Source organism: Heterodontus francisci, chromosome 16, assembly GCF_036365525.1.
Source record: "Heterodontus francisci isolate sHetFra1 chromosome 16, sHetFra1.hap1, whole genome shotgun sequence".
NCBI classification, from domain to species: domain Eukaryota; kingdom Metazoa; phylum Chordata; class Chondrichthyes; order Heterodontiformes; family Heterodontidae; genus Heterodontus; species Heterodontus francisci.
Window position 1 is genome coordinate 99,429,164 of NC_090386.1, and position 27,245 is coordinate 99,456,408.

General features: G+C 45.6%; 1 protein-coding gene across 3 annotated transcripts in view; it reads left to right on the top strand.

Moving 5' to 3' along the window:
* The window catches only part of chd6 (chromodomain helicase DNA binding protein 6), a 344,698-nt gene that overhangs the window by 128,524 nt on the left and 188,929 nt on the right, over positions 1 to 27,245 (top strand). For 2 of the 3 annotated variants that reach the window (XM_068048713.1, XM_068048714.1), the window contains one exon: positions 24,305 to 24,457. The exons of the other annotated variant lie outside the window; for it this stretch is intronic. In XM_068048713.1, coding sequence (XP_067904814.1) covers positions 24,305 to 24,457 — 153 coding nt within the window. The remainder of the gene's footprint in view (positions 1 to 24,304; positions 24,458 to 27,245) is intronic. 3 annotated transcript variants of the gene reach the window in all.

Here is a 27,245-nt window from a genome sequence, read left to right on the forward strand (position 1 = left end):
CATAGAAAATAGGAGCAGGGGTAGGCCATTCGAGTCTTCAAGCCTGCTCCACCATTCATTATGATCATGGCTGATCATCCAAATCAGTAACCTGTTCCTGCTTTCGCCCCATACCCTTTGATCTCTTTAGACCCAAGAGCTATATCTAACTCCTCCTTGAAAACATAAAATGTTTTAGCCTCAACTGCTTTCTGTGGTAGCGAATTCCACAGGCTCACCACTCTCTGGGTGAAGAAATTTCTCCTCATCTCAGTCCTGAAAGGTTTACGCCGTATCCTTAGACTATGACCCCTGGTTCTGGACTCCCCCACCACCGGGAACATCCTTCCTGCATCTACCCTGTCAAGTCCTGTTAGAATTTTATAGGTTTCTATGAGATCCCCTCTCGCTCTCTTCTGAACTCCAACGAATATAATCCTAACCGACTCGATCTCTCCTCATACGTCAGTCTCACCATTCCAGGAATCAGTCTGGTAAACCTTCGCTGCACTACCTCCACAGCAAGAACATCCTTCCTCAGATAAGGAGACCAAAACTGCACACAATATTCCAGGTGTGGCCTCACCAAGGCCTAGTATAATTGCAGCAAGACATCCCTGCTCCTGTACTCGAATCCTCTCGCTATGAAGGCCAACATACCTTTTGCCTTTTTTACCGCCTGTTCTACCTGCATGCTTACCTTCAGCAACTGGTGTTCGAGAACACCCAGGTCTCGCTGCATATTCCCCTCTCTCAGTTTATAGCTGTTCAGATAATCTGCCTTCCTGTTTTTGCAAAGTGGATAACCTCACATTTATCCACATTATACTGCATCTGCCATGCATTAACCCACTCACTCAACTTGTCCAAATCACCCTGAAGCCTCTCTGCATCCTCCTCGCAACTCAACCTCCCACCCAGTTTTGTGTCATCTGCAAATTTGGAGATATTACATTTAGTTCCCTCATCTAAATCATTAATGTATATTGTGAATAGCTGGGGTCCTAGCACCGATCCCTGTGGTACCCCACTAGTCACTGCCTGTCATTCGGAAAAAGACCCATTTATCCCTATTCTTTGTTTCTGTCCGCCAACCAATTTTCTATCCATCGCAATACACTACCTCCAATCCCATGCGCTTTAATTTTACACGCTAATCTCTTATGTGGGACTTTGTCGAAAGCCTTCTGAAAGTCCAAATAAACCACATCCACTGGCTCCCTCTCATCAACTCTATTAGTTACATCCTGGAAGAATTCTAGTAGATTTGTCAAGCGTGATTTCCCGTTCGTAAATCCGTGTTGACTCTGCCCAATTCTACCACTGTTCTCTAAGTGCTCTGCAATAAAATATTTTATAAGGGACTCTAGGCATGCTTGTCTGCCCATTTATTCATGGTTGTTTGGGAAGCTTTAAGGTGTTCCTGAGCCACTTCGCAGGCGCTCGTGAGCCACTCATGGAACACGGATACATAATCTAACATGGAAGACTCGTCCCTCTGGTCTAAAAACTTTACTTTGATTGGTTTTAGAGGACCTCTTACCACATGTCCATAAACAAATTCAAAAGGACTAAAACTTGTAGACTAATTAGGTGAATCCATGGTGGCAAACAAAAGAAATTCTAGCCCTTTATTCCAATCATGGGGCTATTCACGACAATATGCCCTGATCATCGTTTTGAGACTCTGATGGTACCATTCTAAAGCCCCTTGTGTCTGTGGGTGGTATGCTGAAGACTTTAACTGTATTATACCCAGATTACTCATAACTTCCTGAGAAATTTTAGACATAAAGTTGGAACCTTGATCCGACTGAATCTGAATCGGTAATCCATATCGAGTGAAGAAATGAGTTAAGTTTTCTACCACTACTGTAGCAGAAATTATTCTCGAGGGAATGGCCTCTGGGAACCGAGTAGCCATATCCATTATAGTGAGTATATATTGATGTCCCGCTTTTGATTTTGGTAAATGTCCCACACAGTCTACCAACACCCTGCTAAATGGCTCCCCAAAAACTAGTCTGGGAATTAGAGGTGCCGGTTTTATGGCAGGTTGTGGTTTTCCCACAATCTGGCACATATGGCACGTTTTACAAAACTGCAGCACGTCCTGGTAAACACCTGGCCAGTAAAAATGTCGACTTATACGTAATTGGGTCTTCCGGATCCCTACATGTCTCTCCATAGCAACTTCATGGGCGATCTTTAATATTTCCCAGCGATACTTAAACGGTACCACTATCTGGTGAACTACTGTCCATTCTTCATCTGCAGGCCTGTGAGGAGGTCTCCACTTCCTCATCAGAATCTCATTTTTAATATCGTAGCCTTGTGGAACTCCCTTTGCTTCAGCTTCAGTGAGGGCCGATTGTGCCACTTCACTTAACTATGGATCGGCTTGCTGAGCTTTGATCAGTGAAGACTTACTAACCATTTCCTTCGGATTATCCAAATCCACAAAGAAAGTTTCCGATATTCAGGTACCTGTGCTGCCAATTTTACCTCCGACAATGGAACTTGTTTAGCCATTGCTCAGGTTCTGAAATTTCTGCCTGTAAGCTTCAGGGCCTAACTCCTAAGCAGTGAGAATAGCCTTTTTTGCCATCTCATGATCTGCAGAAGCTTCCTCAGAAAGCAAGGCATAAACTTCATGAACTCTGCTCATCAACCTGCTTTCCTTCGGCCACTTCATCTTTTCAAAAGAAATGAAAAATTCCTCCTCAAACTTTAGAAGGGCTTGCACAAATTTGAACAGCTCTCCACTGGGTCCTGGGTTGGACTCAGGTCTTTCCCCAGCAGAATTTTCCCTGGAGTCAAGGCCACTCGTTTGTTTTAGTTCCAGCTTTTTAAATTCGAATTCCCTTTTTCACTCCCTTTCTCCTGCTTCTCTTTTTCCTTTTCTCTTTCCCTTTACCATTCTAGTTCCAGCTTCCGAAATGATCTTTTTCCTTTCTTTGTCTGGCTCCCTTTGTCTGTCCTGAAGTTCTCACTCTAACAACTTCACGTCTAACTGAATCTCTGCCAGTGTTGTTTTCCGATTCCACTCGTCCTTCCAGCTGTTTCACTTCAATCCTCAGCTGTCTGGCCACTAGTTCCTGAATTGCAGGTCTCTTAGCTTTTGATCTAATATGTCCCTTCAAGTGCTCCGCCACACTTAACAGCTCGCCAATGGACAATGCCTTTAACGAAACATAATCTATACCAGACTGCTGCACAAACGCACTTGCATCAAAAGTAGCCATTCCAGTTCTATAAGCTTTCATGTAATGCACAAGAATCCTGGTGTTTTCCTTTTCCTCTTTTCAGTTGTTATTACGCCACTTACAGTTGCATGTCGTTGGCTTTGGGTTGTCCCGCACAGAGCCCCCAATTATATGTTACGACTGAGGTGGGAGGAGTGCAGTGTCTTTCTCTAGTTCCACCTTTCCATGGGTTACAATATATATTTAAATGTTTACCCAGTTATCGATATGGCCAATTATATTTTTATTTCATAATAAAATCCACCAACCAGATTTCTTTAATAAACAACAAAATTATCAATTTATTAATAAACAAGATGTATTCTGTAAAGGTGCAAAGCATTAACCCACAGATTGAAATATGAAAGTTCCTTCTTAACTTAGCCCAACACACACCGATTTAAAGAAAAAAAAGTTTTCTCTGCAGAGATCTTTTTACAAAAAAAGACAAGAAAAAGCTTTAGCCAAATACTTAATTCTTGAAGGAAAAGGATAAGATATGGAATGATATCAGTTGTCCTTTTTCTGGCATCCCAAATACGTGTAGACGGCTGTCACTGGGATCTTTTTGAAGGAGTTCTCTTCAGGCGACGTTGAGGATTAGTCTGGCAGGCTTTCCAGGAGAAATGCGGCATCAGGGTTTTCAGCTATCACACACTGGATTTTCAGGGTTTCTTAAAGAGGTGGAGAAAGGATGAACTGGTCTTCTCTCTTGGCAGGCTGACCCCCAGCTGATTCAAAACAATCCAAAGCGAAACCAACTCTTGCCCAACATAAATCTTGACATGTCACCTCTCTGTAAACAACTCCCCCTAGTCACCAAACCTCCTGTAGTTTATTTAGCTTAAGATATGTGACATCCAGTTAAGCTTGGTTTTAAACAGAAAGCTCAAGTCCCAAAGTCCTTCCAGTGACCTTTTTTAAAAAAAAAAGTCCATCTGCTATGTAATCTCTGCAGTCCTCAAAATGAATCCATTTCTACAATTCTAAAACATGAGTCCTCAAAAAATATTTTAAAATGGGAGCACTTTCATAACACTGGCAAGACAAAAACTGCCTATAATGTCAGAAACTGTCTTTTCTTTTGCCAAGTTTTGTTTATTTAGCACTTTGTTTTTATTGGATTTCTGGCATTTTTTGGTAGTTCCTTTTATTTTGTTATTTCTGCCTTGAATTCCTTAACGTACAGCAGTATGTTGAAATGGAGATGTTTGCTCACTGAAATGGAGTGTGCTGTGTTTTTATTTTGTAGCAGTGATTTTGCCATGACTTGCGTTTGAATAACCTTCTGATGTAATGGGTGTGTTTTAAGTTCTGACACAGCTGTCATATGTATGTCTGTGTGTGACACAGTGCAGTGAACTGAGCCGAACAATAGTAGGATTCTGCTTCATTTTCTGAATAGCAAATTAGGTGTCAAGCTGCAAAGTGGGGGGAAAAGTAGTGAATGAATTTTGTTCCGATTCAGGTTATCTCCTGAACCTATTCATAAATGATGGAAGTCATATGGACAATTTCCCAGATGTCATGAGGGGTAACTATGCGAAACATGATTGTATCTAGGGAACAGATTGTCGTTGGCAAATACAAAGTTGACAAAACTGACGCCCATGTTCATATATTTCTAATCGTTCCATTTTACGTGGGGATTTTTTTGAATTAATACAAAAGGAGATATAACTTGCATTCTTTATGGAGGGGGCGGGTAGAGAAGAAACTGTTCTGGAACTTGCCCCATCTAAGGCAGGTCTAATGGACTACTCTAAAATGTAAAGTGTGTGATCAAGACTATTGTAACAGACATTATCCTACTTGATGCTGAGGCATCTGACGTAGTCGTAAAACCCTACCTTTAAGTCTGGTGTCTGTTGAGTTTTCCTGTATGTATCCCAATGACTGCTGTGTGATGTCAAAACCACTTCTATCCTGGCGGAAGAAGTTGCTTGCTGCAACTCAAAAGCCTGGACTTCGACAGGGCTATCACTGTCTAATTTGGATCCTAAACATGGGTTCCTGGTTCAAAAGTTGCTCAGCCAAAAATAAAACACTTTTACCGTCAACAATTTACATTTGTACGAATGGAGAACAGGCTTATTGGGGAATTCCAGAGCACGGGGCCTCAGTGGTTGAAGGCACGGCTGACATCGGTGGGGTGAAGGAGGGGATGAAAATCCGGAATTGAAAGAATCAGGAGCCCGAGGGCAAGGGTTTGTATGGCTGGTGGAAGTTACAGAGATGAAGAGCGGCAAGACCATGGACGGATTTAAACACATGGATGAGAATTTTAAATTGCAGATGTTGGGCAACTGGGAGCCAATATAGGTAAGCAGAGCAGGAGTGATGGGTGATTTGGTCTTGGTGTGGGATAGGATATGGGCAACAGAGTTTTGGATGAGCTGAAGTTTATGGAGAGTGCAAGGTGGGAGGTTGTTCAGGAGAGCATTGAAATAGTCAATTCTAAAGAAATCAAAGACATGGATGAGAGTTTTTGGCAGCAGGTGGGCTAAGGCAAGGGCAGAGGAGGGAACTGTTGTGGAAATGAAAGTAGGCAGTCTTAGTGATGGAAGCTCTGTTCTGAATAGTCTGATTCGAGCTGAGTTAGGGTTTGGGGAGTCAGTTGGAATCAGCAGTAAAGATTTAGAGAATGAAGGGTGGGGGAGGTGGTGCTGATGGCTACGATCTTCCCAATGTTCAACTGTTTGTTTTTTGTGTTTGTTTATTCTGAATTCTTTCCTTACATTTTATTTTGTGTTCGTTTTTGAGGGAACTGTTAGGCTGTCAGAAATTCCCTGTTATTAGCTGTTGCTATCACTCAGTTCTGCCTGGTGTGGCAGAGTTCAGTTTCCTATCATTTGCTGCTTGTTATAATGCATGGTTTATTTCTGTCACTTATTGCTTCCTATCCCCACTCCACCCATCTTTGCCCATAGATCTTCAGATTTTTTCCCTTCAGCTATTTATTTGCGCTCTCTTCCCTTCCAATCAAAGCTGCATTTGATCATGTATGGCAACAAGGAGCCTGAGCAAAATTGAAGTTATTGGGAATCGGGAAAAATTCCCCACTGGTTGGAGTCATACTTAGGAAAGGAAGATGGTTGTGGTTGTTGGAAGTCAGCTCCAGGACATCACTGCAGGAGTTCCTCAGGGTACTGTCCTAGGCCCAACCATCTTCAGCTGCTTCATCAATGGACTTTCCTCCATAATCAGGTCAGAAGTGGGGATGTTCGCTGATGATTGCACCACGTTCACCATTTGTGTCTCCTCAGATACTGAAGTAGCTCGTGCCCGCATACAGTCACTTGGGCTGATAGGTGGCAAGTAACATTCGTGCCACGTAATGACCATCACCAACAAGAGAAAATCTAACCATCTCCCCTTGATAATCAACAGTATTATCATCACTGCATCCCCTACTATCAACATCCTGGGGGTTACCATTGCCTAGAAACTTAACTGGAGCAGCCATATAAATCCTGTGGCTACAAGACCAGTTCAGAGACTGGGAATTCTGTGGTGAGTAACTCACCCCTTGACTCCCCAAAGCCTGTTCACCATCTACAATGTGCAAGTCAGGAGTGTGATGGAATACTCTCTACTTGCTTGGATAAGTGCAGTTCCAACAATATGCTAGAAGCCCGACACCATCCAGGACAAAGCAGCCCACTTGATAGGCACCCATTCACCACCTTCAACATTCACTCCCTTCACCACAAACGCACAGTGACAGCAGTGTGTACCATCTACAAGATGCACTGCAGCACCTTGCAAAGGCTCCTTCAACAGCATTTTCCAAACCCATGACCCAAGGGCAGCAGGTGCGTGGGAACACTACCACCTGCAAATTCCTCCCCAAGTGACGCATCATCCTGACCTGGAACTATATTGCCGTTCCTTCACTGTCGCTAGACCAAAATCCTGGAATTCTCTCCCTAACATCACTGTGGGTGTACCTGCAATGCATGGACTGCAGTGGTTTAAGAAGGCAGCTCACCACCACCACCTTCTCGAGGGCAATTTGGGATGGGCAATAAATGCTGGCCTTGCCAACGATGCTCACATCCCATGAATGAATTTTTAAAAATCTCTTTTTTTTCCCCTGCTGATCCATACTAATTTTCGATTCCACAGTTACCAACAATCCTCGAGCACCTCATCAAAGTGGCTGTTCTTTGAGCCTAGAACACTGAGTTTCAGCAGACGAACTCATTGCAGTGGGGTGAGGAATGGTAATTACAGCTAGGCCCAATCCTGTCCCCTACTGGTTTGTGAGCAAGAACCCAGTCATACATGCCCTCTCTTGCCCCATCCTTGTGTCGGGGTGCTGAGGTCAGTTGTAGTCCCCTTTTATGGCCGAGAACAGCAGAGATTGAACCTAAGGTCCTGCTGCTTTGTGTGGCTTGATTTCACACTGGACAGTGCATTTACATGCGGAGTCATTGAGATGAGCTGTATTGTTCAGAATAGCTATCAGTGTGTGAGTTTTGTCTAGTTGCAATCTGGTTAGCAAATGGACTTGTTAACACCCCTGATTCTTGACTGAATTTGTGAGTGTCTGTTGATGCTGTGGTGTTACTGGAATTTTGCAAGTTTCTCCCTTTAAGTTGATTTTATTGTAACTCCATTGCTAGTTCTGTACAACTGTTAAGTTATGAGTAGATGGTTTCCCACTGAAACTGCTACTGACGTTTTGGGAAAAGGAATATTAAAATAGACTGGAAGTAGAGCATGGCTATCCGACCCGGACCTGATGATGTGTGCTGGGTTCGGGTCGGGTCGCTCTTCCGGGTCCGGCATTCGGGCTCGGGTCGGGCTGGGTCGGACTTAGTGACAGCTAGGACGTCAAGGCGGGGAACACTCCGCACTAGACTGCAGTGAGTTATTCCATCCAAGGTAGAGCACAACCTCTTCAATAAAGTTGATTATATTCCGGTGGTCGGGTCAGGTGCGGGAAAAAATGAAAGGACTCGGGCCGGGTCGGGCTCAGGTCAGATGTGGTTCTGTCGGGCTCGGGTCGGGTTTCATTTGCAGACCTGAGCCAACCTTTAACTGTAAGTGTTCTCTCGATTTCTTGCCTTTCTTGTGTCTGTGCCTGCAAGAGTTTCTGCTGTAGAAGCTGTCTCTGCAGCTGCTGTTGAATGCAGCATCTGTACTGTTCACATCTGCTTGGCAAATGAATTCTTTGCACCTTTTCTGTGGCTTTGGTCCTGGGAGAAACTAAAACTGGAGCAGGATTGGATGGGTTCTATGGGTGAAAGTAGTTCATATAGTGGCTGGTAATCTTCTGGAGAAAGTGGACTTTCCCTCTGGTTATAAACTGCCGGTGTTTACAGCATGTTGTAATATCTTGGCCACCTGGTGTCATGGTTCCAGGCAAACTGCAAAATGATCCAATTGAAAAGATTATTGGAGGCTTCAACGGGCCAATTTTTCTTGTGCCTGGTCTCCTTTTTCTAGATTGCCATCTGCAGCACCTTGGGCTGGACACCTGAGGATGAGTTGGTGGAGTTGGCTGATGGAGGCAGAAGAGGTGTTGAGCATATTCAAGGCTGAGATTGATAGATTTTTGGACTGTCTGCATTCCTTGGAACCTGCTGCCCCAGATGGTTCTGTCTTGAGTTTGGAGTCTATGCTGACCTGAGTTGATTATTTATAACAGGAGGTGGTATTGGCCTGCCTTGTCAGATTTTGTTAATGTTTCAGGTCTGTGACCATTCATCAGAAGCCTGGGTTCTGATGAAAGGTCACGGACCTGAAATGTAAATCTGTTTCCATTTCCACAGATGCTGTCAGACCTGCTGAATATTTCCAGCACTTTCTGTTTTTATTTCAGATTTCCAACATCTGCAGTATTTTGCTTTTATTATCAGATTTTGTATTCGGGTTCAAGGAGATCCAGGTAAATCTTGGCTTGGTCTGGCCTAGCCTACTTGTCTGCTGTTTGTTTCTTCAGAGGAGTCTGTGGATATTGCTAGTTTCAAAATGATCGTCTCTCTTCCTGTCTCACTCATTTCTCCAACTGATGATGGCAGTCCTGGATATTTTTTGAATTGTTCATCACTCGTACTGTTTAAGTCTCAGCAGCAAGTCTCGTTCACCTATCCCCCGATGCTCGCTGATTTACATTGGCTCCCACTCCGCCTTGATGTTCGAAATTATCATCCTTGTTTTCCATGGTCTCGCCACTTTCTATCTCTAACATTCTCCAGCCTTACACCTTCTGTGATCTCTGAGCTCCTCCAATTCTGGCCTCTGGCCTCTCTCCCCAATTTTCTTCAGTCCACCATTGGCAGCTGTGCCTAGACTCTGGAATTCTCTCCAAAAAGCTCTGGAATTCCCTCCATAAACCCTCAGTGTGTCTCCCTCCCTCACTCAACTTAAGAAATAGGAACAGGTATAGGCCAGATGGCCCCTCGAAGCTGCTCCAGCATTTGATAAGACCATGGCTGATGCTTGACCTCAACTTCTTTCCTGCTCGATCCCCATATCTCTTGAATCTTGTTGTGTTCAAAAATCTATCAGTTTCAGCCTTGAATATACTGAATGAGAGCATTCACAGCTGTCTAGGGCAGAGAATTCCAAAGATTCACAACTATCTGAGTGAAGAAATTTCTCCTTATCTCAGTCCAAAATTGCGGTTCCTTTATCCTGAGACTATATCGACTCGTTCCAGACTCTCCAGCCAGAGGAAATAGTGCCTCGGTATCTACGCTGTCAAGCCCTTTCAATTTTATTTGTTGTAATGAGATCACATCTCATTCTTTGCTACAGAGAGTATAGGCCCATTCTACTTGATCTCTCCTCATAGGAAACCCCCTTGTCCCAGCAATCAGTCCAGTAAACCTTGGTTGCACCCCTCTTCAGTCCCATTAATTTTTTCCAGTAGTTGTCTTGACTAAAGTTAATTGCTGTAAGTTCCACACTCTTAATAGACCCTTGGTTCTACCCACAATTTCTGGTATGTTTTTTGTGTCGTCTACTGTGAGGGCAGGTGCAAAATATTTGATTATTGTATCCGCTATTTCGTTAATCCCTGTTATGATTTCTCCTGTCTCCGCCTCGAAGGGATCCACATTTACTTTTGCTCCTCTCTTGTTATATACTTGTAGAACAGCATTGTCCAATATAGGGCCCGTGGGTCAGGATCCGGCCTGTCTAAGGTTTCCATCCGGCCTGTGGGTGTAAACTGTACCTGGGCCGTTTCTCATCCTCCCCAGGGCTCTGTGACTGGAGATGGGAAATTTCCCTTTGTCAGACCGGCTTTTAAAAAAGGTTGCAAGTCAGTTTCACAGCTGACAAATCCTGACATCAGGAACAGCAGTTTCTGAACGTTGGATAGATTTGGAGTTTTTAAAAGCCCGCCGGAAAACCCCGAATCGGTCCGAAGTTCAGAATCTGCAATTCGCAGTGTCAGGATCTGTCAGCTGTGAAACTGACTTGTGAATTTAAAAAAAACTGATCAACCAGCTGCTGAGCGTTCCCGCTCTCTGCAACTGTCAGAGAGAGAGAGAGAGATTGAGAGAATGGGGGGCAGAGTGTGCGGGCAAAGGGCGGGGGGTGCAGAGTGTGTGTGCCGACAAGGGGGGGGCCCCAAGAGTGTGTGTGCCGGCAAGGGGGGGTGGGGGCAGAGTGTGTGTGTGCCGGCAAGGGGGGGTGGGGGCAGAGTGTGTGTGTGCTGGCAAGGGGGGGTGGGGGCAGAGGGTGTGTGTGCCGGCCAAGGGGGGCAGGGGGCAGAGTGTGTGTGTGCCGGCCAAGGTGGGCAGAGTGTGTGTGTGCCGGCCAAGGGGGGCAGAGTGTGTGTGTGCCGGCAAGGGGGGGTGGGGGCAGAGTGTGTGTGTGCCGGCAAGGGGGGGTGGGGGCAGAGGGTGTGTGTGCCGGCCAAGGGGGGCAGAGTGTGTGCGCGCCGGCCAAGGGGGGCAGAGTGTGTGCGCGCCGGCCAAGGGGGGCAGAGTGTGTGCGCGCCGGCCAAGGGGGGCAGAGTGTGTGCGCGCCGGCCAAGGGGGGCAGAGTGTGTGCGCGCCGGCCAGGGGGGGTGGGGGCAGAGTGTGTGCGCGCCGGCAAGGGGGGGTGGGGGCAGAGGGTGTGCGCGCCGGCCAAGGGGGGCAGAGTGTGTGCGCGCCGGCCAAGGGGGGCAGAGTGTGTGCGCGCCGGCCAAGGGGGGCAGAGTGTGTGCGCGCCGGCCAAGGGGGGCAGAGTGTGTGCGCGCCGGCCAAGGGGGGCAGAGTGTGTGCGCGCCGGCCAAGGGGGGCAGAGTGTGTGCGCGCCGGCCAAGGGGGGCAGAGTGTGTGCGCGCCGGCCAAGGGGGGCAGAGTGTGTGCGCGCCGGCCAAGGGGGGCAGAGTGTGTGCGCGCCGGCCAAGGGGGGCAGAGTGTGTGCGCGCCGGCAAGGGGGGGTGGGGGCAGAGTGTGTGCGTGCCGGCAAGGGGGGGTGGGGGCAGAGTGTGTGCGTGCCGGCAAGGGGGGGTGGGGGCAGAGGGTGTGCGCGCCGGCCAAGGGGGGCAGAGTGTGTGCGCGCCGGCCAGGGGGGGCAGAGTGTGTGCGCGCCGGCCAAGGGGGGCAGGGTGTGTGCGCGCCGGCCAAGGGGGGCAGGGTGTGTGCGCGCCGGCCAAGGGGGGCAGGGTGTGTGCGCGCCGGCCAAGGGGGGCAGGGTGTGTGCGCGCCGGCCAAGGGGGGCAGGGTGTGTGCGCGCCGGCCAAGGGGGGCAGGGTGTGTGCGCGCCGGCCAAGGGGGGCAGGGTGTGTGCGCGCCGGCCAAGGGGGGCAGGGTGTGTGCGCGCCGGCCAAGGGGGGCAGGGTGTGTGCGCGCCGGCCAAGGGGGGCAGGGTGTGTGCGCGCCGGCCAAGGGGGGCAGGGTGTGTGCGCGCCGGCCAAGGGGGGCAGGGTGTGTGCGCGCCGGCCAAGGGGGGCAGGGTGTGTGCGCGCCGGCCAAGGGGGGCAGGGTGTGTGCGCGCCGGCCAAGGGGGGCAGGGTGTGTGCGCGCCGGCCAAGGGGGGCAGGGTGTGTGCGCGCCGGCCAAGGGGGGCAGGGTGTGTGCGCGCCGGCCAAGGGGGGCAGGGTGTGTGCGCGCCGGCCAAGGGGGGCAGAGTGTGTGCGCGCCGGCCAAGGGGGGCAGAGTGTGTGCGCGCCGGCCAAGGGGGGCAGAGTGTGTGCGCGCCGGCCAAGGGGGGCAGAGTGTGTGCGCGCCGGCCAAGGGAGCCGGAGAGAGCGCGGGCAAATGGGGGACTGTGAGTGACCGAGAGCACGGGGAAAGGGGGACCGAGAGTGAGTGAGGGGGGGAAAGGGGGACAGATAGAGGGCGGGGGAATGGGGATAGTGAAGGGGAAAGGGGGACAGAGGGAGAGAGTGTGATCAAGATCACTCCTGACAGAATGACATCAATCTGTAATACTCGGCATCGCTGCAACAAAAGAGAGACTGGATAGGCTGCGGTTGTTTTCCTTGGAGCGGAGGAGGCTGGGGGGGACCTGATTGATGTATTCAAAATTATGAGGGGCATTGATAGGAGGGATAGGAAGAAACTTTTTCCCTTAGGAGAGGGGTCAGTAACCAGGGGGCATAGATTTAAGGTAAGGGGCAGGAGCTTTAGAGGGGAGTTGAGGAAAAATTGTTTCCACCAGAGGGTGGTTGGAATCTGGAACACACTGCCTGAAGAGGTGGTAGAGGCAGGAACCCTCACAACATTTAAAAAGTATTTAGATGAGCACTTGAAATGCCGTAGCATACAAGGCTACAGGCCAAGTGCTGGGAAATGGGATTAGATTGGATGGGTGCTTGATGGTTGGTGCAGTCGCATTGGGCCGAAGGGCCTGTTTCTGTGATGTATAACTCTATGACTCTAAATGTGCAGGCAAGCATTGACTACTTGTACAAGCAAAAAAATGCCAGGTATCTCACTAATCAGTGTCCAACATAGTGACCAGAAAGTAAGTCAATAATAAGTCTTCTCATTTAAAGCTACCTCACAAAATGCACCTTTATTGTTGTTTTGATTAATACGAAGATAATTTTTAATGCCTTTATGCAATTGTCTCCCATGTAAGACAAAAATTTGTAAAGTGGTCCCCCAAGTGAAAAGGTTGGACAATCCTGTTGTAGAAGCTCTTACTGTTTTTAAATATTCCTGGCTAGTTTCCTCATTCTTCTTTAAGTACATAAAAAGAGAGTAGCTAAAGTAGACGTTGGTTCCTTAGAGGCAGAGACATCATCATCATGGGGTATGAGGAAATGACAGAGGCAATGAACAAATATTTTGGGTCTTTCTTCACAGTAGCAGACACAAGTTCCATCCCAGAAATAGGCAGTAACCTAGGGGCTAAAAAGAGTGAGGAAATTAAGGATATTGATATCATCTGAGAAAAAGTATTGGAGAAACTTGAGGGACTAAAATCTGACAAGTTCCCGGAACCAGATGGCCTACATTCAAGGGTTCTAAAAGAGAGAGCTGCAGAGATGGTGGATGTGCTGGCTATGATTTTCCAGAATTCCTTTGATTTAGGAATGGTCGCATCAGATTGGAAGTTGGCAAATGTTACACCTCTTTTCAAGAAAAGAGGGAGAGAGAAAACAGGGAACTATAGGCCAGTTAGCCTAACATCAGTCGTTGGGAAGATGCTGGAAACCATTATTAAAGATGTCTTAACAATGCACTTGGAAAAGCATAGTATGATCAGAACAACTCAGCATGGTTTTACTAAAGGGAGATCCTGTTTGACAAATTTATTAGAGTTTTTTGAGGATGTAGCTAGTAGGGTAGATAAAGGTGAACAGTAGATGTAGTGTACCTGGATTTCCAAAAGGCATTCATTTGATAAGGTGCCACGTAGAAGATTTAATAAGCAAGGGCTCATGGTGTTGTGGGTAATATATTAGCATGGAAAGAGGATTGGTTAACAGACAGGAAACAGTGAGTGGGCATAAATGGGGCATTCTCCAGTTGGCAGTAAAGGACTGCAAAGGAAACCCGACCCGAGCCTGGAAGCCCGACCTGACCCCACCCGACCCGAACCCGACACATGTCGGGTCCCGTCAGGGTCAGGTCGGGTAGCCGGCCTGCTACCCGACCCGACCCAACTCTGACGACGTGTCGGGTTCGGTTCGGGTTGGGTCGGGCATTCGGGGTCGGGTTGGGTTTCCTTTGCAGTCCTTTAGTTGGTAGGCAGTGAATAGTGGAGTGCCGCAAGGATCAGTGCAGGGGCCTCAGCTATTTACACTCTATATTAATGACTTAGATGAAGAGACTGAGAGTATTGTATCTAAGTTTGCTGATGATACAAAGCTCGTGGAAAAGTAAGCTGCGGGGAGGACATTGAGAGGCTGCAAAGAGACATAGACAGGTTAAATGAGTGGGCAATAAGATGGCAAATGGAGTATAATGTAAGGAAGTGTGAAGTTGTTCACTTTGGTGGTAAAATTAGGAAAGCAGAATATTTTTTACAACGTGTGAAACTGGTAAGTGTTGATGTTCAGAGAGACTTGGGAATACTCGTACACGGAATGCACAAAATTAACATGCAGGTGCAGGAGGCTATTAGGAAGGCAAAGGGCATGTTGGCCTTTATTGCAAGGGGATTGGAGTACAGGAATAAAGAAGTCTTCCTAAAATTGTACAGGGCTTTGGGGAGACTGCACCTGGAATACTGTTTGCAGTTTTGGCCTCCACATTTAAGCAAGGATATACTGGCACTGGAGGCAGTGCAGCACAGATTTACTAAATTGGTCTCTGGGATGAGCGGGTTGTCCTATGATGAGAGGCTGAGTAAATTGGGCCTATATTCTCTGGAGCTTAGAAGAATGAGAGGCGATCTAATTGAGACATACAAGATTCTGAAAGGGCTTGATAGGGTAGAAGCTGAGCGATTGTTTCCGCTGATCAGGGTGTCTATAACATGGGGACACAATCTCAGGATAAGGGGCGATCATTCAGAACTGACATGAGGTGAAATTACTACACTCGAGAGGGTTGTGAATCTTTGGTATTCTCTACCCCAGAGGGTTGTAGATGCTCTATCATTAAATACATTTAAGGCTAGGATTGATAAATTTTTGGCCCCACGGAATCAAGGGATATGGGGAAGAAAGTGGAATTGAAGCCCAAGATCAGCCATGATCGTTTTGAATGGTGGAGCAGGCTTGGGATAGGCCATGCGGTCTACTTCTGCTCCTAGTTCTTGAGTTCTATTTTCTCCCTTTTTATCAGGTCTTTGCTCATCCTTTACTGTTCTCCCCCAATCCTCAGGCTTACTATATTTCCTGATAATTTAAGCCCCTTCTTTTAATCTAATACTATCTTAACCTCTTTAGTTATGCACACATGAATTTATTTTCCCATGGAGTTTTTATTTCTCAGTGGAATGTATATTCATTGAGAAGTATGAAATACTTCTTTAAATGTTTGCCATTGTTCATTTACTGTCATACTTTAAATCTAATTTCTAATCAATCTTAGCCAACTCGGTCATCTTACCTATGTAATTGACTTTAAATTTAGTACTCTTGTACTTCTCCTTCAAACTCAATGTGGAACACTTTATATTATGATCACTCTTCCCCAGAAAATCCTTTACTATGAGATTACTAATTAACCCTGTCTCATCACACAAAATGAGATCTTCCCTAGTTGGTTCCACAATGTATTGCACTGGGAAACTGTCTCAAATACATTCCATGAACTCATTCCCCTGACTACTTTTACCAATTTGCTTAGTCCCGTCTATATGGAAATGGAAGTCCTTCACAATTATTGCATTACCTTTGTTAGAAGCTCCTCTTATTTCCTCATTAATATTCTGTCTAATAGCATAGCTACTGTTAGGGGGCCTATAAACTACTCCCACCAATGTTTTCTGCCCCTTTTTATTCCTTGTCTCCATCCATACTGATTCCACTTCCTGTTTTTCTGAGCCAAGATCCTTCTTCACTACTGCTCTTACGTTATCCTCTTTTGTCAGGGTTACCCCTACTCCTTTTCCATTTTGTCTGTATTTTCGAAACGTCAAGTTCCTGCAGTTCCTAGTTTGCAACCTTGGTCACTGTGCAGCCACGTCTCTCCCTAATGGCTATTAGATAAAACCCATTTATCTCTCCCTGTGCTGTTAATTTTTCTATCTTGTTACGAATATTTCATGCATTCAGATAACATGCCTTGTTATGGTCAGGTGCGGAGGGGTCGAAAGGCTCCCCTCTTGTCTCTCTCCTTGTTTGACCGCAACAGGGTTTATTTCTTTTTTAAACAGTGGATATGATTACCAATTCAGTGAGTGTTTAACCCTTTTATGTGCTTTGATCATAAAAGAACCAATTGGATAGGTTTTCTTGAGTTTAAACAAGAGAAAGGTTAGTTTATTGTACTTAAAACCAAATTCTAAGTGAAATAATAAACTACGCTCCAACCTTCTCTCTCTCTCTCTCTGATTACCTTGAATTTTTCTAAGTGCCCTGCTGTAATGTCTTTAATAATAGCTTCTAACATTTTCCCTAAGACAGATGTTAAGCTAACTGGCCTGAAGTTTCCTGCTTTCTGTCTCCCTCCCTTTTTGAAAAAAGGAGTTATATTAGCTATTTTCCAATCTAATGGAACCTTCCCTGAATCAAAAAATGGATCTTTGGAAAATTAAAACCAACGCATCAACTATGTCACTCGCCAATTTTTTTAGGGCCCAAGGATGAAGTCCATCAGGACCTGGGGGCTTGCCAGCCCGCAGCTCCAACAGTTTGCTTAGTGGCACTTCCCTGGTGATTGTAATTTTCTTGAGTTCCTCCCTCCCTTCCATTTCCTGATTTACAGCTATTTCTGGGATGTTACTTGTCTTCTCTATGGTGAAGACCGATGCACAATACCTGTTCAATTCATCTGCCATCTCCTTATTTTCCCTTATTAACCCCCAGACTCGCTTTCAAAAGGACCAATGCTCACTTTGTTAACTCTTCTTTTGTCAATATCTATAGAAGCTCTTACTATCTGCTTTTATATCTCTAGCCAGATTTCTCTCGTACTCTAATTTTTCCCTTATTAATCTTTGTCATTCTTTGCTTTTTATATTCTGTCCAATCTTCTGACCTGCCGCCCATCTTTGCACAATCATCGGCTTTTTCTTTAAGTTTAATACTATCATAACCTTTTTAGTTAATCTTGGATGATGGGGCCTCCCCTTGGAATTTTTTGTTCTCGTTGGAACGTATCTATTCTGTGTATGCTGAAATGTCCCACAGTGGCGCAGTGGTTAGCACCGCAGCCTCACAGCTCCAGGGACCCGGGTTCGATTCCGGGTACTGCCTGTGTGGAGTTTGCAAGTTCTCCCTGTGTCTGCGTGGGTTTTCTCCGGGTGCTCCGGTTTCCTCCCACAAGCCAAAAGACTTGCAGGTTGATAGGTAAATTGGCCATTATAAATTGTCACTAGTATAGGTAGGTGGTAGGGAAATATAGGGACAGGTGGGGATGTTTGGTAGGAATATGGGATTAGTGTAGGATTAGTATAAATGGGTGGTTGATGTTCGGCGCAGACTTGGTGGGCCGAAGGGCCTGTTTCAGTGCTGTATCTCTAATCTAATCTAAAATGTCTGCCATTGCATCTCTATTGACCTATCCCTAACCTAATTTGCCAGTTCACTTTAGCTAGCTCTGCTTTCATGCCCTCATAATTTAATTTAAGTTTAAAATAATAGTCTTGGACCCATTTGTGTCTCCCTCAAACTGAATGTAAAATTCAATCATATTATGATTGCTGCTACCTAGGGGCGCCTTCACTATGAGCTCATCAATTAATCCTATCTTGTTGCACAATACCAGGTCTAGTATAGCCTACTCTCTGGTTGTCTCCAGAATGTGCCTGTCTAAGAAACTATCCCGAAAACATTCTATGAACTCCTCATCTAGGCTACCTTTGCCCATCAGAGTTTTCCAGTCTATATGTAGATTGAAGTCCCCCATGATTTTCGCCATACCTTTCTGACGATCTCCCATTATTTCTTTCTTTATATTCTGTCCTACCGGTTTACTGTTAAGGGGCCTATACACCACTCCCACAAGTGAACTCTTGCTTTTATCATTTCTCATCTCTTCCCAAACTGCTTCTGCATCCTGGTTTCCTGAACTTAATTCATCCCTCTCTAATGTGCTAATACCATCATTAGTGAACAGAGCCACCCCTCCACGTTTTCTTAGCTTCCTGTCTTTCCTAAATGTGATGTGCTCTTCAATATTCAGGTCCCAATCTATGTCATCCTGCAGCCATATCTCTGTAATGGCTATCAGATCGTACTTATTTATTTCTATTTGAGCTCTCAGTTCATCTGTTTTGTTTCGAATGCTACATGAATTCAGATACAGAGCCTTTAGTTTTGTCCTTTTATTATTTTTGTAATGCCTAGCCTTGGCTGCTGATTTACACTTGGATTTGTGCTCTCTGTCCCTTCCTGTCATGGTCTGTTTATCATTTCCCATATTAAAACCTATCTTTCTTGCCTTGTCTCTACTCTTTGATTTACCACATCTTCCCAAATTTGATCCCTTGCCCCCACTATTAGTTTAAATCCCTCTCTCCTTCCCTAGTTATGCGGCTCGCTAGTACACCAGCCCCAGCACGGTTCAGGTGTAGACAGTCCCAACGGTCCAGCCACCACTTTCCCCAGTACTGGTGCCAGTGCCCCATGAACCTGAACCCACTTCTATCACACCAGTCTTTGAGCCACGCATTCATTTCTCTAATCTTATTTGCCCTATGCCAATTTGCATGTGGCTCAAGTAATAATCCAGAGATTATTACCTTTGAGGTTCTGCTTCGTAATTTGGTGCCTAGCTCCTCATATTGACTATGCAGAATCTCGTTCCTTGTCCTGTCTATGCCGTTGGTATCTACAAAGACCACGATGACTGGATCCTCCCCTCCCACTGTAAGTTCCTCTCTAGCCCTGAGCAGATATCCCGAACCCTGGCACCGGGCAGGCAACGCAGCCGTCTGGATTCTCTCTTTTTGCTGCAGAGAACCGTGCCAATCCCCTAACTATACTGTCCCTTACTACCACTACATTCACTTTGTTAACCCACCCAACCACTTGAATGACTTCCTGTACCATGGTGCCATGGGCAGTTAGCTCATCGCCCCCCCCCCCCCCCCCCCCAGCAGCCCCACTCATCCAAACAAGCTGAAAGAACCTCACACCTTTTGGACAATCGCAAAGGCTGAGACTCCTGCACTCCTGCCATCTGGGTTCCCTTACCTGTCTCAGCTGCAGCCACACTCTCCTGTCCCTAATCACTGACCAAATCAGAAGACCCTATCCTAAGGGGTGTGACGGCCTCCTCCTGGTACAAAGTGTCCAGGTAATTTTCCCCCTCCATGATGTGTCGCAGTGTCTGCAGCTCGGCCTCCAGCTCAATGACTCGGAGCTGAAGCTCCTTGAGCTGCAAATGCTTACTGCAGATGTGCTTGCTTTGGATCACACTGGCATCCGGGAGCTCCCACATGCTGCAGCCGTGACACATCACCTGTCCTGCCATCCTTAATGTGTTTTAATAAACTACTTAATTGTTTTATTCAGTTATTTATTTTCCTTTTTTATATATTTTGTTCACCTTACCACAGGTTCCTGTACTATTTTAAACCTCTTTCTTTTTCTTTTGGGCCTCCTTATCTCGAGAGACAATGGATACGCGCCTGGAGGTGGTCAGTGGTTTGTGAAGCAGTGCCTGGAGTGGCTATAAAGGCCAATTCTGGAGTGACAGGCTCTTCCACAGGTGCTGCAGAGAAATTTGTTTGTCGGGGCTGTTGCACAGTTGGCTCTCCCCTTGCGCCTCTGTCTTTTTTCCTGCCAACTACTAAGTCTGTTCGACTCGCCACATTTTAGCCCTGTCTTTATGGCTGCCCGCCAGCTCTGGCAAATGCTGGCAACTGACTCCCACGACTTGTGATCAATGTCACACGATTTCATGTCGCGTTTGCAGACGTCTTTATAGCGGAGACATGGACGGCCAGTGGGTCTGATACCAGTGGCGAGCTCGCTGTACAATGTGTCTTTGGGGATCCTGCCATCTTCCATGCGGCTCACATGGCCAAGCCATCTCAAGCTCCGCTGACTCAGTAGTGTGTATAAGCTGGGGGTGTTGGCCGCTTCAAGGACTTCTGTGTTGGAGATATAGTCCTGCCACCTGATGCCAAGTATTCTCCGAAGGCAGCGAAGATGGAATGAATTGAGACATCGCTCTTGGCTGGCATACGTTGTCCAGGCCTCGCTGCCGTAGAGCAAGGTACTGAGGACACAGGCCTGATACACTCGGACTTTTGTGTTCCGTGTCAGTGCGCCATTTTCCCACACTCTCTTGGCCAGTCTGGACATAGCAGTGGAAGCCTTACCCATGCGCTTGTTGATTTCTGCATCTAGAGACAGGTTACTGGTGATAGTTGAGCCTAGGTAGGTGAACTCTTGAACCACTTCCAGAGCGTGGTCGCCAATATTGATGGATGGAGCATTTCTGACGTCCTGCCCCATGATGTTCGTTTTCTTGAGGCTGATGGTTAGGCCAAATTCATTGCAGGCAGACGCAAACCTGTCGATGAGACTCTGCAGGCACTCTTCAGTGTGAGATGTTAAAGCAGCATCGTCAGCAAAGAGGAGTTCTCTGATGAGGACTTTCCGTACTTTGGACTTCGCTCTTAGACGGGCAAGGTTGAACAACCTGCCCCCTGATCTTGTGTGGAGGAAAATTCCTTCTTCAGAGGATTTGAACGCATGTGAAAGCAGCAGGGAGAAGAAAATCCCAAAAAGTGTGGGTGCGAGAACACAGCCCTGTTTCACACCACTCAGGATAGGAAAGGGCTCTGATGAGGAGCCACCATGTTGAATTGTGCCTTTCATATTGTCATGGAATGAGGTGATGATACTTAGTAGCTTTGGTGGACATCCGATCTTTTCTAGTAGTCTGAAGAGACCACTTCTGCTGACGAGGTCAAAGGCTTTGGTGAGATCAATGAAAGCAATGTAGAGGGGCATCTGTTGTTCACGGCATTTCTCCTGTATCTGACGAAGGGAGAACAGCATGTCAATGGTCGATCTCTCTGCACGAAAGCCACACTGTGCCTCAGGGTAGAAAAACCTCAGGAATAGAAAAAACCTTAACGACTTCCCAAATACTCACCAAACAGCTCTCTCCTTCCCCTGTAGTAGAGTAAGAACCAAATCCTACAGGGTGAAAAAGTTAGAAAAAGCAAAGGAGCACTTCCTCCTTCTCCTCCCCCAACTCACTCAATTCGCACTCGATACCTTGGTATATGAGGTTTGTGAGATATTTTGATGCAAATTGCAGTGGCCATTTGAGCTGCTAGCAGGGATCCTTTTAGCTGTTATTTGTCTCCTTTCTTTTTAAAGTTTAATTCAAGTTCTTTGTCTCCTGCTTTCTTATTAAATTTTAATTCAGGTTTCCAACTGATGGATTAAAAAAATAATTTGACATAGTGCTCATGTCAGCTTTTAATTTTAACTTTAAATATTAAGGCATCCTTAAATCCTTCCTCTTTGACCAAGCTTTTGGCCACCTCTTGAAAACCTCCTTACTTGGGAGGTGCCAGTTTTGTTTGGTAATACTCCTGTGAAGCGCCTTGGGACTTTTTAACCACAATTAAAGGTGCTATATAAAGTCAAGTTTCCTTTTGTCATTTGAGTTTGCATAGTTCTGCTGTTGTGGAAAATCTTCAGGTTAAAATTTAAAACTTGAAACTGTAGAGTTATCCTTGGGAAGGATTCTGATAAGTTTCAATGGCGTTGGCCTTGCCATCCATTGAGCCTGTTCTGCCATTGACCGATTTGCACCTCGACTCCATTTGCCTGCCTTGGCTCCATATCCCTGAATACTTTACCCAACAAAAAAACTTTTCAATTGACCAGGGGCATTTTGCAGGTCTGGACCACTGACCTTTCCAAAGTGAGCATAAAGACTTGCCTCTTAGTTGCAGCAGTGGGTGAAATGTTATCCATGTAAACAGTTATTTTTCTGATGAACCTGGAAGTTTTCTGTTTGTTCGTTTGCTTTGTTTTCGATTTGAACAAGTCTGTATTTGCTCTCTGCTGATTTTTGCTTTTTCTATATATTTAGATATGCGTGTGTAAATATGTGTGTGTATATATGCATGTAGTAAAATCCATTATGTGTCAAAATTGTGAAGCTTATTGGTTTAGATTGGTATTTTGAGAGGTCTGCTAAGAATTGGACAGTTCTTGATTGGGAAGTGGGAGAACAGGAAAAATGGATTGCGTCTGTTGCTGGAGTCTAAAATTGAACAACTTGAAAGTGGGATTGCCTTGGTAAACAGTGCCAAGCCTGTACGCTCTGAGAACTTTTTGGATCACTTCTTTAGTAAGTGCCTAAAGATGATCATCGTTCTATGAATTTTTGATGAGGTCAAGAGTGATAGAAGGCAACAGTTGGGAATTTCCAAGATGGCCGTCAACAACTAGAAGCTCTCCTCTGGACATGTAATAGTGAGGAACTGCACCAAGTCTCGTTGCAAACCACCAAGTTGCTTTGAGTTGGAGTGAAAGTACTTCTATAAAATGATTGCTGACAGAAGTGGCGCTAACGTCATCAGCCTCTGTACTAGGTTTGTTTGAAATTGGTCGTATTGTCAGAAGTTGCCATGACAGAAAGACAAACACCGATTGCTGTACCTCGTCCTGTGTCCCTGGGCTTTTCATAGGCAAATTGTTCCCTGGTCTGGAGAGCATCTCAGAACTGTGAAGTTTTCTACCTTAAATATATTGGAGAGAGTGGATTTGGGGGATTAACATTTAGAGATTGTCTCTAATTAGTTAATGGTTTAATTAGTCGTCATTTTAGCATGACTCTGATGCCATGTGCTGAATCGTAAGTTTGTAGAATATAATAGCCAATGTCAGCTATCAGGAAAGGTTGAACAGGCTACGGCTCTTTTCTCTAGAAAGGAGAGGGTTGAGAGGTGACAGGATAAAGGTCTTCAAAATTATGAACGGGTTTGAGAGGTTAGATTGGAGAAGATGTTTCTGCTAATGGGTGAGACCAAAACTAGGGGCCATAAATATAAGATAGTCACTAATAAATCCAGTAGTGAATTCAGGAGAAACTTCTTTACCCAGAGAGTAGTGAGAATGTGGCACTCACTACCACAAGGTATAGTTGAGGTGAATAGCATAGATGCATTTAAGTGGAAGCTAGATAAACACATGAGGGAGAAAGGAATAGAAGGATATGCTTACAGGGTGAAGCAGGGTGGTGGAAGGCTCGTACAGAGCATAAACACTGGCATAGACCAGTTGAGCTGAGTGACTTGTTTCTGTGCTCTGTGTTCTATGTAACCAGGTTGTGTAGTACGTTAGTGCCGTTGATACAGACCCTGATCTTAATAGTTATTGAGAGGAGGAGCAAGGTAGTTATCTAGTTTAATTGTACCAGAAGTAAAAACTTGTGCTGTGATCTTAGACAATTTAGCATTTTATTTCAACTATACACACTTATAGTTAAAGGGCGTGCACTTAATTTGTTGCAGCTCATTGGGGATATGTGTGAAAGTACAGCCATTGATGTTAGTTGATTGGGGAGGTGGGTGGCAATAGAAGGTAGGGGTTATCCAGGTCTATTTTCAGGAACTTGACTTGATTATTACTGCATCCTTGACCCCAGGAGTGTGTTGTGCTGAGGATATTAGTTGATATGGGCAGGATTTTTTTTAACTTGCCTGTGTTAACTTTCAAAGGACCCATTGTAACTGGAAGATCAGCTGGAATAAGCAAACCATCTGAAGAAGTAGTCTACACCCTCAGAAATTGAACGGACATTAGGAATGGGATTGTTGGAGAGGAATAAAGGAGGAAGAGTACACGTGTGTCTGTAGACAGTTGGAGTTGCTGAGGAATGACTGGAGATGTTAGTTATTGGACTTTCTAAACCAGGCAGGTTCCTTTCTTTTATCAGCCAGCCAGAGCTTCAAAACAATTGCCCCTTGGTGAGTGAAACTGATCCAGCCCTCCCGCCCAAGCTAAGCTGTGTAGGTTGTGTTTAGCGTAGTTGTGACAGTTTCTGAGATGCTGTCTTAATGACGCAAGTTTCTTGTTTGTTTGGTAGAAACGACGATCAGGCCGTCAAGTAAAACGAAGGAAGTACAATGAAGACTTGGACTTCAAAGTTGTCGATGATGCCGGTGAAACAATTGCTGTACTGGGAGCAGGGCGGATTTCTCCGAACTCTGGGTCCTCACAAAAAGGAAACCAGACGACGGTAAGATGTTTAAGTAGAGAGTAGATAGGGACATCACGAAATCACTGAACCATTTGGGGAGGGTTTGGGCCATGTTTCAAGAGAATTCAAGTAATTCTATCTGCGGACCATAATGTGGGAGAGTGGAGCTCAGAGTTGCCATAGAATGGCTGGCTGGCTGTTAGCAATGGATGTGTATAGTAATCCCTTCTAATGAGGCATAGTGTCAAGTTAGGAGGTCATAGATTGAGCTCAGTTGTGGTTAAGGCTAAAGGTTTTCTTTTGGTTCACACGAATTTGAAGCAGTGCCTGAATTAATCCATATTTTTGCTGATGAAATGATGCCAGGGATGAATAATTGGAGCAGATGTTACAGATTGGACTCTGGATTTGTTTGTCGGACTGTAGAGTAATTAGGGTGCTTTTTGCCCTTCACCCAGGAGGATATCTGTCAATGTATGGCCCTGATGTCTGTCTTTCTGTCAGTGTTTATGAAGTATTGCGTCGGTGACTTAAGTGCAATGGTCCTCCTCTTCACAGGAGACCCTTCATCCAAAATCAGCTAACTACACTGAATTGCAAGGTAGCATAGGTATTCTGATAGATTTCAGTTTACCCTCATAACTGTAATGGCTTTGCACCAAATTCATTGTAGAGACTTCTGGCGAAATTCAGGATGACTCTACTGTTTTGGTTCTTCATGTTGCACGAGTAACTTGAGAAATCTTCCACGTGGTTGACACAAATTTCAGTCTGTGTAGATTCTCAACATATAAGTAGGACCATTGTGTGAAGTTCAAGCAGTCTGTCAAATTTGGTTTGATCATCTCAATGACTTTGAGTCTGACATCCAGTCTAAAAGCATTGAACTAAAGCTGGACACAACTGTGTCACACACAGATCTGTCAACTTTTGATATTTTTTGGCACATTTTTGACCATGTTGAACTGGTGGGGACTATCAGTGATCCAGTAATCTCATTGAGGATTCCCAACAAGTCAAGTGTGACCTAAGAGTCAATACGTAGGTTTGGGTTGGTTTTGAAATCCGACATGCAGGAGTGACACACCTGAGTGTAATGCTGTATCTTTCATATTGCTCAGTCTCTGTTGTAATCAGCTTACCTGTGTGTTTATTCAGCTGCCTAGACCCTAAGCTCTGGAATTTCCCCCCTCAACTTTTCCACCTCTCTACCCCTCCACTTTAAGACCCTCCTTAAGATCTACCTCTTTTTGGTCACTTGTCATGATATCTCTGTACATGGCTTGGTGTCTCATTTCGTCTGGTTATGCTACTGTGGAACACCTTGGGACATTTTGCAATGACAAAGATGCTATATAAATGCAAGTTGTTGTTGCATGGCATAGGCTCTAACCAGTTCTGTCCTAAAATGGCAATTGGGGTCCTATGTATGTCATAGGTCTTCAATTTGCACATAAAAGCGGGCAGCTGCTGGAAACAGGTCGGCATTCAGGTGTGCAGCGGTAGGCCCTTGTAAACAGGCAGTGGGCGGAGTGTTGGCATTAACGGGGCAGTAAGTATACTGACCACACGAGGCTGTTAATGTCCCGTTAATTCTGATTTTGAAAGTTAAAATCGGCTCCGTGGTGTCCAACGGCGTGTTCAGTCTGTGTCTAATGCCATAATCTGTACCTAGTCATTGAAGTGGTCAGAGCATTTAATATTTTGTACCGAGTAATAGGATTAGAGGCAATATTGGTCACCTGATTTTTGATTTGAGATTGTTTGTCTTCCGAAAACCTTTTCAGTGGGAATTAGGTAGAGGGTCATGGTTGGCAGAGCTGGATATGAAATAACAGTTGAGGGACACTCAGCTTAGATTTTCAAAGGTTTGCAGGAGAATGTGAAAGCTGAGTGAGTTAGGTTTTCAAATCCAGAGAAGGAATGCCGGGAGGAGAAATAGATTGTGCGTTAAGAGCACCAAAGGGAGGATGTGCATGGAGAGTTGTGCGCACAAGGTGTGGTGTGTTTAGATCTTGGGAGGAGCAGGAGAGGAGAATTCAGAGGAACAATGGCCATAGTGGTGATAGAATGGAGAACAGCAAGGAAGATTGGGGCAAGGGGATGTTGGAGGCTGAGCACTTCTAGTACTGTGTTCAAGAATGTGCAAGCGTTGTTTGTGTTACCTCAGTTATGGAAACATTGTTTGATTCATACAGCAGAGAAGGAGCCCTTTCAGCCTATCATCGAAATCATATTACACATAGGAAGCGATTTGGCACTCATATTCGTGCTGGCCAATGAAGAGCTACCCAGCCTAATCTCACCTTCCTGCATTAGGTCTGTTGCTCTGCAGGTCATGGCTCTTCAAGTAGACCTCCAAGTACTTGTAAATGTGGTGAGTTTCTGCCTCCACCACCTTTTCAGACAGCGAGTTCCAGGTCCCTGCTACCCTCTGGGTGAAAAAATGTTTCCTCATATTCCCTCTAATCCTTCTACCAATTACTTTAAATCTATGCTCCCCAGTTTTTTACCCCTCTGCTAAGGTAAATAGGTTGTTCCTATTTGCTCTATCTGGACACCTCATAATTCTCATAATTTTATACACCTCAATTTAGTCACACCTCAGACTCCTCTGTTCCAAGGAAAACAACCCCAGCCAATCCAATCTTTCCTCATGGCTAAAATTTTCCAGTTCTGACAACATCCTTGTAAATCTCCTCTGCACCCTCTTCACTGCAATCACATCTTGCCTGTAATGTGATGACCAGAACTGTATGCAGTACTCAAGCTGTGGTCTAACTATTGTATAGAGTTCTAGCATAACCTTTCTGCTCTTATATTCTAC